The following is an 18820-nucleotide window of genomic DNA, read 5'->3' as shown; positions in this document are numbered from 1 at the left end:
CTTTCAGGACACACAAGTAACCACCTTTGTGGTGATGGATGTATTACTGTTAGCAACAGAATTTGAAGGGGGCAAACATGAACCAATCATACAGTTCAGGAAGATAATTTTCCTGCATCGATTTCATGACTTTTTCATTATGTAACAATTCAGATAACTGTTTAATGTACTACCCAATTAAAATGAAAATTGTTGATTCTTTTTTTTGTTTCATTGGATCATTGTGCTTTGTTTGTAATCAATAATCAATATAATGGGTTTTAGTCTCTTAAAACAGGAATTTCCTGACCTACAGAGATATATTGTTCACTACACAATCAGCTCCCTATTTAATTTTCTGTTTCTTCATAAACTGAATAATAAAAATCACATTTAAGAGCCATTTCTGTTCTTCATTTTTACAGTAAGAAAGCTCACGTCATTTATTAGCTTCATAACCATCCAGGCACCAGGTCACTCATGTCAAAGTGCCGCCCGCAGATGTGAATACAGCTGTGAATACAGTCAAACCAGCTGGACAAGATGAGTCTATTATAATACCCAGCCCTGTGATTACACCCACCCACTATATCATTAATGACACATACAGCACACAAATCTGCATCTCTGTCATTATTACTGTTGTAAAAGACTTACCTCTACCTCCAAAATAGTTATCACAGCTATGGAATCAAAGTGTCCTTTCTATTGCAACACAAGTAACTTTAGTTAATAAAGTCTAATACAGTAAAGTAATGTCACAGACATAATTATTTGTCTCCACAGAGATATCTGTGCATGGCGGTACTCACCCAGACGAAGATGACAGTGAGAAGATTATTGGGAGGGTGTAACACCCCTCAGAAGCTGTGACCTCACAGTACACAAAGCTACAGGTACCTTGTTGCTTATTGAACTCGGGTCATAACAAGGAAGAAAACGCACACACATTTTCATCCTGACTATAATGACTAGAATCAAGCGGGCATATTTGCTTAAGTAATTTCAAAATCACTAAGCAGGGACAAGATGTTCCAGGTATTTTAATTTATTGTTGTCTTTTTCCTACCCAATTTCTTTAATGGCTAATTCATAACTTGATTTGTGTTGGCTCTGGTTTCTTGCAGCATCAGATTTCAAATCAAGAAGGTGAGGGAGGAGAGAGAAGGCTGTTGAAAAGTGCAGTACTCCCAAGTAAAACTAAAACTTTACTTTTTAATATTTTCTTTTTCAGTCAGCTTTAAAAAAGGTGAGTAAAGCATATCTTATTCATTTACATTAGGGCTGTTGTACAGGCACAGAATTGACTCTTTCCTATATAAGAAATTATTTTTATTTTCTTCTTGAGACATGTATTCCCAGCATTGCCATGAATCCCTTTTTGCACTTGTACTAGTTCTCTTTAGGCCTCTTTTCTAAACTACAGAAATAAAGAAGAAACCATCCCTCATGTGGACTGGTGTTCAGAAGGGCTCTGACTGGACTGGACCCTCCTGTGGTGTTGATCTGAGACTTTATGAAAAGAACCATGAGTTCTTTTCAGAAACAGAAATGTTTCTTCTTTGAAACACACACTCTTAAAGGCTGCAAAAGACACAGTTGGTTTCTACTCCTCCAGGGGTCAAACACCTATTTAGCTGAAAATTGAAGAGGGGGATTTTCAAAGGACCCCAGTGCGCAACCTACCCTTTTGGAAGTAATTGTAAACGGCGAAGGCATCCAATGAAACATGGGGTATGGAAAACAGAAATTAAGTAACAGATATGATTACCCATTATTGTAAGAAAAAAATTGAAGGACATCCTCTGATCTGTCATTTGTAAGAGGTTCCAAAGCTGTTAAAACAGCAGAAATTCTTTAATACATCTGGCTTTGAGAGCCAGGCAGACACTTAGGCCCTAAAGACCTGCAATCAAATTTCAGTGATAGGTCTACATAGCCTCTGAACTCTGGGTTCAGGTGGGTTTCCCTGTTTCAGCTGAAGCCAGATTACTTGTGTGTATTTTACTGCAGGCAACCTGCCTCTCCCTTCATGGCTCAGCAGCTATTGTGCTCTGCAAGCTGAGAACACTACCTCTTTTAGGAACATGTCCACAATGATGTTATCTTTAATTTTCATGTACTGTAAGATCTTCAAATTGTTATCTTTGTGTGATGTGCTACTGTATAAGAGCAGCAAGATTAGGAATTTCATTTGGGAAGAAGCAGAAGCAGAAGTTAATAAACTGTATACATAATGATAATTGATTTTTGCAATTGTTAATGCCAATACAAGACAAGCCACAGGCAATTAAAGCAATTCTTTATATAACCAATGCAGCGATGGCACGCTGCTGAATATCACACTCTCTTGACTACAATGAACTATTTTTAAAAGCAGTGCAGAGTTGTCAAACCAGTCTTAAACAGGATTCAAACAGGAAGCAAAAAACAACATGCAATTTTTTTAAAGCCATTAATTAAACCCTATAAAAGTATAAAACATAACTGCCACCGAATGGAAATCCTCAGGTAGGTTTTAAGCGAAAGACTTTATATTGTCTAATACTGTATGTAAAAAGTTGCAGGGGTTGGCACGACAGCAATCTTGAGACAGGACAAAGGCTGTGTCATCACTGCTCGCACTCTTGCAACTTAACCACAAGCTGATCTGACAGGAAACTCGAAGGGACCAAAACAAGATTTGCAGACAAACCCCGTTGAGATGCAGTATCAGACAAGATTCTGCATGTGCGTTTACAAAACAGGGACAGTGAAAACATGTTTCCTCTTTAAAAAGCACATTTTTTTCTAACCTATGCATTGGTATGATCTCTGTGAGCAGCAGTCATATTATCAGCAAAATGTCAGGTTTCTTTCGCCATGGAAAACAATCTGGTTTTGTTTGCAAATGCACAAGAGTGGGAAATGGTACTTAGCTATTTAATCTTATGGGACAGAGATGATCTTTTATTTATAATGGATTTTTGGTTCCACAATTCTACAGTATAATGGTTCACTTCTATTTGACTTTATGTTAATACAGTAATTGCATATACAGTACCTCAATGCCAGAAGTATACATAAATAAATTGCAGAAAATTGAGTCTACTACATTGTCAAGCAACTATGACATTACAGTAAGGTGTGGAACATAGTTGGGGGGATGAATAACAGGGATATGTATAAAATTGTTGGGTCATTTTTTTTTTCAGAAACAAAGGCAGGGCAGAAGAGTTGGTGGGATGGAACTATATATACAATACAACCTGCAAGACAGATACCTGAAACAAGGTGATGATAACAGTTTACAATCTGTATTTATTAAACTTGAAAAGATAAATTCTTATGACTTAAAAACAGGTGTAGCTATAGACCAAATTATGCACACATGGATGCTTTTAGTAGTTTGATAAGTTAAAAACTGGTTAATAAGAGATTTTCAAAAAAACTTAGATAAAAATTATGGAGAAAATCTGATAAGTGAAAAGTGATCTATACTGGTAGTAGAAACAAAAACACACGTGTCATGGGTGATTCCGTGCTGCAGAAAGTTACACACAAAAAGGATTTTGGTGTTTATACAGTCTATTCTATGTTCTCGTTTAGATAACATGGGGAAGCAAAAAAGCAAAACAGAATGCTGAGGTATAAAGAAAAAAGTGTAAAATTTTAATCAAGGGAAGTTATGCTCAAGCTCAGAATAATGTGTTTAGGTTTTGTTATCATAGAACAAAAAGCACAGCATAATCTTGCAAAAAGAGCAGCAACAAGAAGGATTCCTAGTTTCACAATCCGAAAGGGTTAAGGAGGCTAAATCTCTTCAATTCAGAACAAACCAGATCTAAATTCAGAACACAGTTGAAATCTAAAAGGGAATTCATTTAGAATACGGGAAATGTTTCTTTGCACAGTGAGTTGTGGGTGTATGGACCAGGCTCTCTAGCTTTTCTCCTCTAATTTGCAGCCTTTCTTGACTGTGCAATCAAACAGAAATGAAAAGAGAAACAGATTCAAGGAAGTCATAAACACCCCTTTTTGCATCTCTCTGAAGAGATCTAGAGGTTTTGTGCTGGTTACCACCCCCTTCCTTCCTGTTTTCCTGTGCTATAGCGCTTGAAACATGAGTGTAACAATGTGAAATCAGGACCTGCTGATCACTTGCACTAATTCACATTAGCATCCAAAGGCTGCACCCTTAGACACAAGATGAAACATGTTTTGTTTAGTTAAAGGAAACTGCACATTGTTTCATTTCTCCATTTTTTAACAGCTCTTCCCTTTTAGATAGCATGAGAAGAGAAAAGAAGGTATTGAAGTTTTTTATGTTGTTATGATGTCTGTAATTTCCTGATGAGGTCTGAAAATGAACTCTGTCAATCATACCCACAGAGATGACAACAGATGTTTAAATCTGTACAGCCAATGATTTACACATACATAAAATCTCTTTTTGCTTTTATCAGAAACATACAATAAAACTAGTATAGAATAATGAGGATTACACAGCAGATTCTGCCATTAAGTAAATATCTGTATGACACTGATAAAAATGTGGTTGTTTTCCTATACTAAGCACTAAGTGGTATATACTATATAATGTAAAATCCACCTGGAAATTTCACATACATACAGTATGAACAAGAACATAATAAAAATGCCTGAGTAAATTCCAGGGAATTTGTTATAAAAGTGAGGCTGAGAATTCACAGGGGCATGGCTGACGTATGGAACAGATTAAAGTTCTCACCGGCCTGTTTAATGCATCTGAAACTTGAGTAATGATGAACGAGGAATATTTACTTTACTAATTGTGACTCCGGGCCATTCACGTTTGGCAGGTTTCCCTTGGCAAAGAAAACCTCGGAATTACCTGATCAATGCAAATATTGGAAAGTGGGTGTGTCCCCAACTTGAGAGTCAACAGGTAAACACTGTGCTCAAAACCCCAATCCAGCCTCAACCCAGTCAGCTCTGTAAAGAAAGTTTTTTGATTCTCAAATTGTTCTTGCAGGAATCCAATGTCTTCTCTAGCATGTGCAGAAGAACAGGAGACAGGAGATTGGCTACAGCTCTCTTTGAGAGCCTGGCAGTGAAATCAACACTTTAATGTTGAGACCTAAGAACATTAAATCATATTGTTGGAAGAGTTGGTTTTGGGTCGTATTTGCCACACATCTCTTGTCCCGCCAACAGTCAATACTAAAGAGAGGTTTTGTTCTATTAGAACAAGATACAGTATTTCAGTTCTTAAGCTTTATTACAGTAAATCTACCAATTAATGTTTTTTTTTACATTTGAAATAGCAGAAAACAATGAGTAAACTTACACTCCTTACGTCCTCTAGACGATCTTATACTGTATGAAAATCCCCACTCACTCACATTTCGCAAGTGTTTTATGAATACAGTCTGAAGTGCAGCGATGCCCAAAGGTGGGGGAATTAAGAACTAAAAACTATTTCAGAAAACTGCCAGTCAGTACAAGAATCGTTAAATAACCAAAATAAGGAGACAGATGTCCTGCTGGAAGAGATGAGAAGCGATGAAGTGAGGCCAAGAGGGTTGGTGTGCTACAGTGCCTTGCACATTTCAAATGGGGACATTAGATTTTGGGTGTCCATTTGTGGTGTCAGTAAGAATCCTTTCCTAGACAGCGGTATGTGGAAAACTTCCAAGATATTTTACCATGTTCCCTGAGAAAGCAGTCTGGTCAAATGAGACGTAATGACACACCAGAGGGTTAGGGCTAGGGTTAGTAGTGATTAGTATAGTGATTAGAACAGCATATACAGTACTTAGATCTGTCCCCTGTACTTCAATCAGTGGCACTGTCCCCTATACCTCAATTAAAGATGCCCATGGTACAATACTACTGCTGCCGTGGTCTTGCGTTCACGTTTCCTCAGCCTTCCACTCAGACTCCAACATGCTGAGGCTCAGAAATCACTGTGGAAAGTTCCACAAGTAACAGTCAATATATCAGAAAAAAATCTTTGTCCCACAGAGGACAACAGACATTTGGGAATAGAGAGAACCTACTCAGTCTGATGGCTTTTGTGCTAAACTCTGTCTTTCTTTTTCTGCTACTTTCTCTGCAGGATTGAGCCCAGTGTTTTTAAATCACTTCACCTACAAGGAATCATTCTCCCTGGGGCTGCCCCAGAGTTTGTGCATATTCTCCTAGCTCTGTGGCTATTACTCCTCCTCACGCTGCTTCTGAGGGAATCCTGCTAATTGTTTGCATGTTCCCTTTCTCCTCTTGGCTCCATTCAGCCAGGTCGCGTTGCCCTTTGTACAGTAGCTCTAAGGATTCCAACTGTGAAGATGTTAATCAAGTTTAAATAACTTGCTTAATAGCAAAACACTTAAACTATGTAAACTTTCAGAGATTCTGAGGTGTTTTTTTTCCTTTTTTGATATGTACTGTAGGAAATAGAAAACACTTCCATGACTTACTGAGGCTGTCTGCTGTAAGACTCGTTTTTTCCTGCTCTTTATCGGCTGTCAGAGCACAGGGTCCATTGACACAGCAACAGATTTTGAGATTCTCCGGACTCAGATCCACTTCTCTTTTTCTATACAGCCCTTGAATACACATGCGTACCAAAGCAGTCCTGGATCGAAGCTTGGAATTCATCGGCTAATGCCGATGTCCTTGAACATCTTGAAACAATCTGACCCTCGTGGGGGCCCTGACAAAGTATCTGAAAAACCCAGAAAGCATTACACAACTTTTTTTTACTCTTCATCAGGGGAGGAGAGAGACATGCACATTCCTGATTCATAGATTGATTGCAGAGTTCATTGTGGGGCTCCTTCTATACATCTACTCGCTATCCCTGATATACTTGTACCCTTCATCTCCAACAAAATACATTTGAAGAGTAGCAGCTATTGAACTACACTTACAGTATTTGACAATGATAATACTGTAGTTCTCCTAATGTTACTGCTTCTTTATATACCTGATGCCTATCACGCCAACACAAAACCACAATCAACTCATTTTCCAAGTTTATGAAAAGTATAATTCCATTTTTCTAGCAGAATTATATCTTAGCAGTTGCAAAAGGATAAAAACTGCTCTTCGTTTTTAGCACTTCAATTAATCTCACAATTATAAATGTCACAAACAGAATGAAAAAAGTCTTAAGGCTCTTCACCTCAGAAACGTCAATCAATGATTGACTGTAAATTTGAAACTAATAAAGAAACAAAACTACGAAAAACCCATGAGAAAGAAATGCTCCAGCACCAATATTGTACAGTGTGATGGTGAATATAGAAGTCATGAAACCATGATTGGATGTTTCAAGTTGTGGAAATAATTAAAACATCAAGTTAGAAATGGGTCAGATACCCTAAGGCATAGAGATGCCAAGATAAGGAAGCCAGACAGAGGGGAGGGTTCAGGGTTTAATTCTGCTCCACTGTACAGGAGCTGGTGGGGAATCTTGTTGAATAAGAAAAAAAAAGTCTGAGTGAAGGTGAGAGCACTGACACCTGCGCAATATTTTGAATTGCTCTCCAGCCCAGATCAGCACACTCCACACAGGCTGTGCCACACCAGGAAGCCCACATCTTCCCAGGCATCTGTGACATTCTGCTCATCCGATCCCCAGGAGGATTCCGCAATCCATTCTGTTCTGTTTTTCATTAGCATTTGTCTGCATGAGAATTGCATTAACTAAATTGCTATTTGTTGTTTGGGAGGAAAGAATACTGTGCCAACTTGCATTGTAGCACTGTGAAACCTTCACAGATATTAGTTCACACAGATGAGTCTCCAATGTTAAGTCCTCTCTTAGAAGATCTGGCATCAAAGCTGGGAGGATAGCCACGATGTTTCAAGAAACCACATGTCGATACATACTATATCAGTACAGTACGTCTTGCATCCAAAAGTGCAGGATCTCTGCACTACAACCTGAAAACACTCGCTGTCCTTCTGCATTTGTCTTATCCATTATTCCACAGGACATTCCTAGTTACAGGATATGGATATAAGGCTGGAAATTCACCAGATCTAAATTAATTGGAGTGTATTTGGAGCTTAATACTGTTATGGTTATTGGAAGTGACTATTCAAGTCTCATAGACATCTAGAGACAATAAGTCAATTATTAAGACCCCGCTGATGTTAACATTTAGGGTTCTCAGCAGTCCAGGAGCACAGCATAAAAAGGCACGTAGACAGAGAGAGGGGAGAAGAAAAAGAAAAGACTGAAGGCAAGGGGCAAGAGAAGACCAGAGTGGAGATCAGTATTTGAATCTTGTTAAGTGACCTGGCCATTTCTGTTGTTTTTAGGAAACTCCAATTACCTGTGCAGAGAATACCTAGATTAAAAATTGACTCATCTGGTTAGTGGATGCATTTTGTAGAATAGGGAGATACAGTAGGTTTCCATTCACTTTGTAGCAACCCGACTTTAGATAGGGGTGTAACTATGGGTCATATTCTGTTTAGTTTAGGAGACAGCTTTATCTCCTCACTTGGCCTATGTAGGTGTTATACAGGATTGGAATACTTGGTAGCATTCTGGGATTTTCAGGTTGGTCAGGACATAGGCTTTGTTTGTAAATTTGTAAATCATGTAACTTGTATGTTGTACGGTTATGTTGTGTGTTGTTTATTGCGTAAATTGTGTCATTATTAATAAATAATTGTTTAATCCATTGTGCCTGACTTTTTACTTTTTTCATCAGATCTGTGCCAGAGAACAAAAAACCCAAGTGCCTTTTATTACACCAACCACTGGGGTTCTTGGCAATATCCTTACAATTTAGGGTTTGCAATTATTTATAATAATAATTTTATATAGTGCCTTTAAAAGTGGCTTCACTAAGCACTTTACAGAAAAAAAGAAAAATTACAATGAGAGCAGAATTAAAATTAGGGTTTTAAATACAGTAGGAAAGCAAAGAGGCAGACACAGAAGCACTTAAAAGCTTTTATAAAGTATTTAAGTCTAGATTTGAAAGAGCTCAGAAAAGGTGACTCTGATATGTTGAGGGATAGAATTCCAGAGCTTTAGGGTGCAGCACCCAAGTGCTCTGTCATCCATAGGATATCAAGGGAGACAAGCAAGAGACCTGAGTCAGATGAATGATGGTTGCAAGGTGGGGAGTAGGATGATAGTGGATCAGACAGGTACTGAGGTGCCAAACCATGCAGAGCCTTATAGTTGAGCATGAGGATTTTGAAGTTGACACGAAACCTGATAGGAAGCCAGTGCAAGGATTCCAGGATAGGAGTAATTGCACTAGATATAGTCAAGATTCTGGCTGATGAATTCTGGACATATTGTAGCTGATTCAATGTGGATTTAGATATCACAGCAAGTAGGGCACTAAAGTAATGAATTTGAAAGAAAACAAAAGTGTTGTCCAGCTTTTCAGCAACATAGGACAACATCTGGAGATATTTCTGAGGTGGAAGAATGATGTTTTTATAATATGTTGCACATTTGGGTGAAATGTAAAACCTGGATCAAATATTGCCCCCCAAGTTCTTCAATTTAGTTTGAAATGGAAGATCAGTACCATCCACAAATAGGGTTATTGTATTGGCTTTACGTAGTTGACAGGGCATGCCAAAAAGCATGTCTTTTAAATTAAGGTAAATTTCAGTCTTCCATGTTATTTATGTCAGAGATGCAATTAAAGAGTGCAGAGACAACCACTTCAGTTTCAGGATTAGTGTGGATGTAAATTGGAGAATCATTACCACAGAAATTATAATTCAGGCCATGTGATCTTAATAGCTGAACAGTACGAAGCTCAGTATCGAGCCCTGAGGAACACTAGACTTAACAAGTCCAATATCTGAATTGAAACAGTCGAGAGACAAAGTAATGGCAATCGGTAAGGTAAGACTTGAGCCACTTAAAAGTGTTGTCAGATACTCCAAACACTGTCTTAAGATGTGAAAGTAAGATATAATTATAAGGAAGTATGATATTTATTTTCACGTAACCAACAGGAGGCAATTCTTTACACTGAGCGGACTGTGGTAGTGTGGAACCTACTCCCATATCACATGGTTGAAGCTCACTGAATGGAAGCCTATGAGAAAGGGTCTAGTAAAATCCTTAGAACACTCAGCTACTGCCAACCAGACAGTAACAATGGACAATTTAGTGGAGAATGTTCTTATGGCTCAAGTGCAGAATTTGCAGGGAGAAATCGAAAGGAGAACTCAATATGCTCTTCCAATCAGGACATTGATCAATCAAAATATTTTCTGTTTGTTAGAAAACAGAAACCGATGGGACAATATTCGAGTTAAAAAAGCATATTGTGTACAAAAGAATATCTTGATAGGTAATCATCATATCTAATGCCTGAGCAAGATTAGTCAAAGCAAATTCACTGATAAAAGGCCTGATAGCTGTAATACACAAGTGTCAATAATCTTGGAAAAAAAACTTGTTCATTAGTGTAAAAAGTTTTAGGCTTTGGTCACACAAACAGTCCACTCAGACCAATGAGAGACAATATCTCAACTCACTGACTAAGGTGATAATTTTGTGACCAACCACAGATAAGCTAAACAGCACAGGGAGGAAGAATTCCCCTTGGGAACATTTGACTTGGGTGGCACGGTGGCGCAGTGGTGAGCATTGCTGCATTGCAGAAACTTTGTACAGTATGTTCCCACATGTTCAAGTATGTTTTCACGGGGTGCTCCCACAGTCAGAAGACATACTGGAAGGTTAATTGGCTTTTGGAAAAATTGGGACCAGTGTGAGCGTGTGCAAGTCTGTGTGTGCCCTACGATGGTCTGGCATCCCATCCAGGGTGCATCCTGTCTTGTGCCCATAGCTTGCCAGGCTAGGCCCCAGCTGCCCCATGACTCTGTGTTAGATAAAGCGGTTGGAAAAAGGAAGAAAGGAAATTTGACATCGAAAAGGTTTCCAAAGTACAGTATTCTTATTCAAGAAAACATTCACCTCTCCCAAGTCCTTGATGAGCTGAATCACATTGCAGTTCCCCTGTGTTAACAGTTCAATGCAAGGGAAAGAAGTTTTAGATCAGTCACGACTTGACCATAATTCAAAACATTAGTAAATAAAATTATATACAAACACAGTTGCACACATCAGCAGGGTTATATTTATTTTTGCCTGCTGAGGCTTTTTTCTGCTACTAGTGAATGCCTGTTTCTCACCTTTGATAAACATAGTCCTTTTAAATAACTACAGGGTAAAAAACGTGTCCTTTGGCCCCAAGAAGGAAGTAGTACAATCACATGATGTACACAGATCCTCTCTCTGCCACTGTTTGGTAAGGGTGAACTCCTGCTTTTACAAAGCAAAAAAAAACTTAATCTAATTTCCTATTTCAAAGCCAGTTCTACAGACATACTGCAAGAGAGGAAGAGGGAGAACAGTGCCATGAACAGACAGGAAGGAGAGATGTCTCAAAGTCCAGAAGACAAAAGAGAAGCTGTAGGATCATGTTCTGGGTCCAGAAACGATTACTCTGCATTACTGTGGAACTGACCGCGAGCAAGTGATATGCACAATCACCTACTTGAGGGTCTCACATTTCTGTAGATAAATTACACTTAAAGAAAGGCTTGGAACATGTGCTGTAAATCAAAACATGCTGCTTTCATCATGACATTAAAGTAAATTGCTAGGCATTGAAATTGTTGATGTTGAAAGAAAATATTTCTGCAGCTGGATACAACTACTTCCAAGGATATATCTGACAGTAGAGTGATACAGTACTAGTGAATCATTTAGAAATGTTCACAAGTAATGACAACTTCAGTAACTTGGTAAGATAGTAAAGCAAAGATTCACTAACATTTTATCAGCACAAATTCTTCAGAATTCATGTTAAACTGTTTTCAAATAGAAACTAAAACCTGTAGCCTGCTCTAGGGCAGAATGTGTGCCTTTTTGTGAGGAAGTGAGAAGAATGTAGCATTACCCCTTCAATTAATCAATGAATCAATCAAATATTAAATCTAAAGTGCCATTTCACTCTTTGCACCAAGGCACTGTACAATAATACATAAAATAATCAAATAAATCAACACGTTAAAAGGTTTAATAAGAAAAGACAAATTGGTTAAAAGATTGTACGGTACATAAACTAGAAACCTGAAGGACAGTTTTTACTCGCAAAATCCAAAAATATCCACTTGTGCAGCTGGGTCCTATGCATGTCCTTCTAACTGTATCACACATAAATCCATAATGTAAACATTCAACAAGGCTGTACTGTCAAACTCAGCACGTTACAGAACAGCGTACACCAGCACATGGACTAAAGGCTCCAGCAGGCATGCTCCTCACTAAAAGAACGTGCTTTTCTGGTTCAGCCAGCTAAAGAACATTTCTCTGCAGAGTTAAAGCCAGCAACCAAAACTGAACCTTGTTTACTCAGAAAAACAGTACATCTGTTCCATTTCCTCCCTTTCTGCTCAGAAGACTTAAGTCAGAGCTTGCACATTTCACACAGGGTATCTCAGGTTTCAAAAGGAGGAAACATAGTATCTCTCGCTCTGTAACTCCAGTGTCTACAATAGACTTACCAGGAGGCACAAAATGAAGAGCTTTCTTGGATTCCATGGTTCAGGTGTTTGAGATTCCCAGTCACCCCATCATCATCTTCTTACTCTGCTAAGGACACCACTACTTCTTCATTCGGTCTCTCTGTACCACTAACTGAGCCACTTTGCAATGAGTCAGCCTATGAAGATGTGAGGAGGGCAGCATGTGTCTGGGTCCTAGTGCCTGTTCTACTGCACCCAAGGTCTATATTGGCAAGCTAGGCGTATCCCTGCAGGCTTATGGCTGTGGTTTGTCACATTTTTAAAGTAACGATTATTTGGTTATTGCTGGGACTCATCATACTTCTCTATTTTAACTCTTAAGGGATTTTCCTTGCTCTTACTGGTCATCCCTGCTCTCGTTCTTTCAATACTCATATTTCTTTAAAATCTTTTCAGTTGCGTTTGTCTAATAAAATAAGTCAGTTAATTTTATAAATTCAGGGGATCGTTACATTGTTAAATGAGTTATAGACTCCGCACCAAGTTCAATTTTCATAAAAAGTAATCAAATTAATTTCAAAAAGAAAAAGAAGAAACATTCACAAATCCCTGTGGAAAAATGCATAAGTATTTGAGAGGAATTGAGATGAATGGCTTTATGAGTATACAGAAAAGAGTCACTGGAACTTTGCATGCTGGCACTTTAATGCAAGTTTATTTGCCAGGCACAGTTTGGCTAAAATGACAGAGTTTGTCATTTAGCTGAAGAATTTAAGAAGGGTCACAGATGCCAGTCAGACCATCCTTAGTTTGGGTCTCAAGCACATTTTGCAAAGTGTTTCTCAGTCTGAAATGAATTCCAATTGTATCCCCAGTCTTTGTTTCACCTTTGATTGTGAATCAGTCTCCTGGGTTTCAATCCCACGGCTATTAGCCTGCTCAGTTTGGACAAGTACCTATAGTTCTACATGTTATTTTCATCAGGTATCGTACTGTATGCATTTATTTCACTCACTGACAACCAAACTACTTCTTCGCATGTATGTTTTTTATTTTTGTTAATGGATTTGTGTGTTAAATGTATTATGTATGGTGTAGTCTTTTACCTGTCTGCAAAGCAGATTTTCCATCTGGGACAGCAAAGGAAGTAAAGTAAACTAAGGTCTTGACAGTAAGCTGTCAGTAAATCTAGACAAACTAAGAAAAGACTTGCAATCACAAATTACCCTTGTTGCTCTTCTTTAAACTCTTTCTTAGCCTATACCATCTTTTATTGTCCTTTGATGACCAAATCTGAACACACTATTCTACATGAGATTTGAATAGTGCATTATACAGCTTATGCACAATTTCCCTGTATTTACGTTCCACACTTTTTACTCTACACCAAAGCATTGTTTTTCTATTGCTTCCCCAGTCTTGATGAGAACATACGTAGGAGAATCTTCATGAACAGCCAGATCTCTGTCCTGTGTACCGTCCTGCAGCTCTGAATCTTCCATGTGATGTGTACGGTGATGTCCCTTCTACCAATGTGGAGCACTTTGCACTTAACGTTAAAAATTGATTATCATGTTTGTACTTACTCCACATTTCCATTGCCTCTGTTTGTCTGATCAGAATTAAAATAATCGATATAGAACAGGAAGAGCAACAAGTCCCTACTTTACACCACTGCATAGTTATATGTTGTGTCCCTTAAGATCATGCCCTGTTTTCTCTGTGTTTACCAGTTCTCAGTCCATGTACTACTGTACATTCACTCGGATTCCTATAGCTTTTAATTTTGAGAATCAACTTTATCTGAAGGATGTTATCAAGAGATGTCTGGAAACCTATAAATATGTCTTTAGATTCCTAACTTGACAAAGAAAATAAAAGGATCTTTTGTTTTAAATGGGCTGGTGACTGTGCTCTAATTAAGCACTCCTCGGGGGTAGAACACAACTGTGCCATGACGAAGACTGGGGGACAGTCGTGGAGCCGTGCTGCAGTTCCGAAGGGCTGTGGCAGGAATGATGGGGACTGAAATAAAGACTTATGACATATCAAGCAGTAAAGGTGCTGGAGGGTTAATCAGAATCCATCAGGAACTTTAGAAAAGCCCAGGACTTGCTCAGCTCCTCACAGAAGATTTTATGGTAATAATTGGTAACGCTATGGCTTCCAGGCCACAACGCATCTTTTCCAACACACTTGGACCATCCAGGTTTTGAGGGAGTGCTGGTTTCCTGCTCTGTGCTCCCTAAGGAATGTCCAGCCCCTGCGCCAACTGTACAGAGCACACATCGGAGGGGCTCAACAGCCCTGTGGCCCAAAGCAGCCCTCTGTCCAGGTAGTGCAGCTCCATAGAACTTTGATTTAAACTATCATTATGGATACAAAGCAAGTATTTTTCATAGCCTTGACAGTGGAAGAAAGTGCTTAATGTGACTGAATGTAAGATGCCAAAGTGATGGCTTAACATAAGTGTTGTTGGTGTATCCCTATACAGTACGTAGGGAACACTGCATACGTTATTTTCACACTATGTGATTAATATAATGCAAGCTGATTAACTATGGAATGAGCATAAAACATTTCAGGGAAGATGCATTATCAGCTAAACAAGACCCCCAAACAAAAGCCCAAACAGTATGATTCTCTCTTTGCTTCGTCACTTGGTCTGCACAGCAGGACAGAGTGTGTGCAAACGAGGAATACAGGGAGAAGATTGCAGGAAACATGCCACCCAGATGCTTGGGTTGTGCTTACGGCCCCACTATCTTGCTGATCCGTACAGGACGTTCTCTCCCTCCACCACAGCCTTGAGCAACTGGACAAAATAAAGAAATGAGAAAAGCACTATAACTACTACTGTTGGTACTAATACCATTGCTATCGCTATATATACTGTATATATATATATTACTACGGTAATACAACTGCCCCTACTGCACATACACAACATGCAGTAGCTCTTTCTCAGTAAGGATTAGAAAGAACCGTAAAACACAAGTGCATTTAAAATTGAGAACAGGAGGCACTCCTTTACCCAAAGAGTTGTGGGAGTGTGGAACTAGTTACCAAGCCATGTTGTTGAAACCAATACCCAGGTTTATTAAAAAAAATGCCTGAATGAGATCCTGGGATCAATTATGCACAAATTAAATGGGTCAGATGTCCTTCGCTCATTGATAACTTTTTCTACTTTCTTATGTTCTTTACAATTTACCCAGGAACATCGCTGAAAGTAAACAATTTTTTTCCCACTGGTAAAATGTATTGTCTCTGTCAGGTCTACCAGGTGTGGTGATCATCCTCAGCACATCGTGCGCTTCTCCTGCAGAATGAACTGTCCAGTCGAAACTCTGCAGTACAGAGAGTGTGTTTTTACTTCAAAGACAACAGATGTGCTGTGAGAAGTAGAAGATATATAAGATTCAGGATTTCTTTATTTGCCATATACAACAAGTGTATTGGAATGCTTACACATTCAGCTTTACCCAGTAACATTAAAGAAAAACAAATAGGCAAGAAAAGACAAACAGACATGGACAATAGATAATAGACGTTAAAATACAGCCAACAGGACGTGTGCAAACAGTGCAATACCTTAAAGTGCAGGTGCCAACATGTGCAGGTGCTAATTTGAGCTTTTTATGATGCGGACTGAGTGGGGGAAGAAACTGTTTTTGAATCTATCGGTCAGTGTTTCGATATCGCGATACCTCCTGCCAGAACCCAGGGGTGAAAACAGATTGTGGCCAGAGTGAATTGGGTCCTGAAGTATAGCTCGAGGCTGGTTGTGGCAGCGGTTGAGATATATCCGGTCGATGGAGGGTAGCTTGGTCCTAGTGATGTTCTGCGCAGACCTCACAACCCTGGCTTTTCTGTCTTCACTCTCAGTGGTATTACGGTAAAAATTGGTGAGTGTTGTCTTGCTCATCCCCCACTTACTTAACTGTCACAGGAAGTGAAGGCCCTGGTGGGCTTTAGCGAGGATGGCAGCAGTGGTCTCTGACCAGCTCAACCTCTCAGATCTGGAGGCAGAGGAACCTAAGGTGCTGACTGGAGCCCCGTGAATGATGGGTTTGATGTCCTCTGTGCCTCCTCAAGTCCACTATAATCTCTTTTGTTTTGCTGATGTTAAGTGTGAGGTTGTTGTTGTGGCACCACTCCACCAGCTCTGCTACCTCGCTCCTGTAGGTGGTTTAATCATTGTTGCTCCTGGAAGAGGAGGTGTTAGTGGGGCCATTAGGGGGAACTCACCCTACGGTCCATGTGGGTTCCAATACCCCAGTAGAGTGACGGGGACACTAGACTGTTAAAAAGGTGCCCTCCTTTTAATGAGACGTAAAACCAAAGTTCTGACTCTCTGTGGTCATTATTGGTGGTGGTGGAGGGGAGTCCCCATTACCTGTAAAGTGCTGGAGTGTCCAGAAAAGCACTATACAAGTGCATATTATATAATATAATAATACAATTACAATAATAATTACATACCATAGAGCACCTTCTCTGGGGGTCCAACATAGGTTTGGTGGTACTAATGCTTTGATTGTCTGAATTATTTAAAACAGAAAATAAACATGTGAATAAACAGAATACAGATCTTGAGAAAATGCAGTTCTTAAATGCTGTCAACATAAACAGTTCCTGAATGCTCAAGAGGCTGCCATCTGGCCTGGCCCCTTGGCTAATTAAAACAGAAAGGCTGCTCCTCTGTAAATAGGAACAGACTTACAAAAACACAAGCAGTGAGGATACCAACTTGTTCTCTAGGGCGTCTCCCTGCATGGCACACAGGTGTTCTGCAGAAACATGGTGAAAAGAGCTTGCTTTGGCTTTAACTCACAGACTAGTTTTTCCCTTGTTTCCCAATTTCCTTTTTTAGCAATGAGATAAACAAAGCCCAAATGTTGTTTACTTGTGTACTTTATAATGCTAATTTTCATCAAATTAAAACATCAGTCCCTTGCGGGATAGAGGATGTTGTGATACTGCAGTTTGAGTAATAATCCCATTGCCAACCATGGACACATCGAGAGAAAAATATTTCTGCTGAGATTCAAATCCTGACCTCCCTCAGGTGTATTTCCTCTTCATGTGGTATTGCTACAGCCAGTCAGACTTCCTTTATTCCTCCTGTCAGTCAGAATAAAGCATTATTCCAAAGAAAAATAAACCCATTATTTCAAATACAAACAAACCAGGATTTTAAAGCATGAAATGCAACGTGACTAAATGAACCAAACATTTTAACATCTGTTTTCAATACAGGGCTTGACATAATCTCAGTAAAGTTAGGCTGATATAACAGACGATTTGTTTAAAATTTGATTATATTTGTATTTTACAAGTTGCTGCCTGATAAGGGAAGATTAGTGTAACCATAGGAATAATCATCTGTTTCTTCAAAGTAATCCAACTTCCTTGTGTGAATTAGTTTTTAGTAGTTCTGTATTTTTAAATACAGAACAAAATAAGAACAAAACATCATCCCCACCCCCTTCACATTTCCACCCAAAAGAACACCTAATCAAGAGTGAGACAGCACTAAAAGAGGCTCAGTACAATCAGAATCACTCAACAACATGCCTCAGTTCCTTGATCTACACTCCTACCACTCTATGCCCTGAGCAATAAGGGTCCAACTCCCAGACTCCACTTCCACCTCCCTCCTGGCGCACTGGACCCCAGTGACAGAGATCCAGAGATTGTCAAGACAGGACAGAGCCCAGGAAGGCCCGGGGAGGGAGTGTCAACACAGCACCTTTTTAGATGCCTTTTAACATCTTTTCTGATGCCACACGAGTCCACAATCAGAGTTCGCATTTAGAAAGAGTATGTACAGTACAGTAGGGGATGCAATAAGTCACAGAGCAGTTCTGAAGGTTAATTTCACAAAGTCCCTCAGAGAATAAGAAAGAAATACCAGCATAGCTTCTCCTGCTCTTAGACACAAGCACGTCTTAGAGTAGTTTATACAGTAGATGTGGTTACATTCTGTCACCTAGCTGTGTAAAAATGTCACACACACTTTTAATCAGTAAATAAGGGTCCAACAAGACAGGTGGTCTGTCCTCTTTCTATAACTTGAAGAAAGCTAGGTTTAGACCAAACTCTATGTTGGAAATTTTACGAGTTAGGGAACATCAAGTAAATATCCTTGTTTAGAAAGGTAGATACGGTTTCCAAAATGTGTGAACAGGTGCCCACAATGCCCCTTGGACAGCACAAACAAGGGACTAGAATCTAGCTTCATACAAAATCAAAGGCAAAGTCAATCAAGCATGCTCTGCAATGAAATTTAAATGAATCACTCCATGATTTTGGAATCCATGATTTTGGATTTTGGAATCTGCATAAA

At 39.2% G+C, this 18820-nt stretch overlaps 1 protein-coding gene and 1 long non-coding RNA gene across 3 annotated transcripts in view; one reads left to right on the top strand and one right to left on the bottom strand.

Annotated features, from left to right (window-relative positions):
- The window catches only part of slc4a11 (solute carrier family 4 member 11), a 53407-nt gene extending 40747 nt beyond the window's left edge, over nucleotides 1–12660 (bottom strand). For both annotated transcript variants that reach the window (XM_088639380.1, XM_088639386.1), the window contains exon 1: nucleotides 12508–12660. In XM_088639380.1, the coding sequence (XP_088495506.1) occupies nucleotides 12508–12544 (37 nt within the window). In that variant the 5' untranslated portion in view covers nucleotides 12545–12660. The remainder of the gene's footprint in view (nucleotides 1–12507) is intronic.
- Nucleotides 908–5532, top strand: LOC148679054 (uncharacterized). Its single transcript, XR_015926934.1, has 5 exons — nucleotides 908–1017; nucleotides 1107–1228; nucleotides 3174–3252; nucleotides 4800–4885; nucleotides 4973–5532. It is a non-coding gene; the product is annotated as an uncharacterized LOC148679054 (long non-coding RNA).
- Nucleotides 12661–18820: the final 6160 nt, after the last annotated feature.

Source organism: Lepisosteus platostomus, chromosome 1 (genome assembly GCF_059453375.1).
Source record: "Lepisosteus platostomus isolate fLepPlt1 chromosome 1, fLepPlt1.hap1, whole genome shotgun sequence".
Lineage (NCBI taxonomy): Eukaryota > Metazoa > Chordata > Actinopteri > Semionotiformes > Lepisosteidae > Lepisosteus > Lepisosteus platostomus.
Note: the sequence above shows the minus strand (reverse complement) of the source record. Positions and strands in the feature narration are given on the sequence as shown.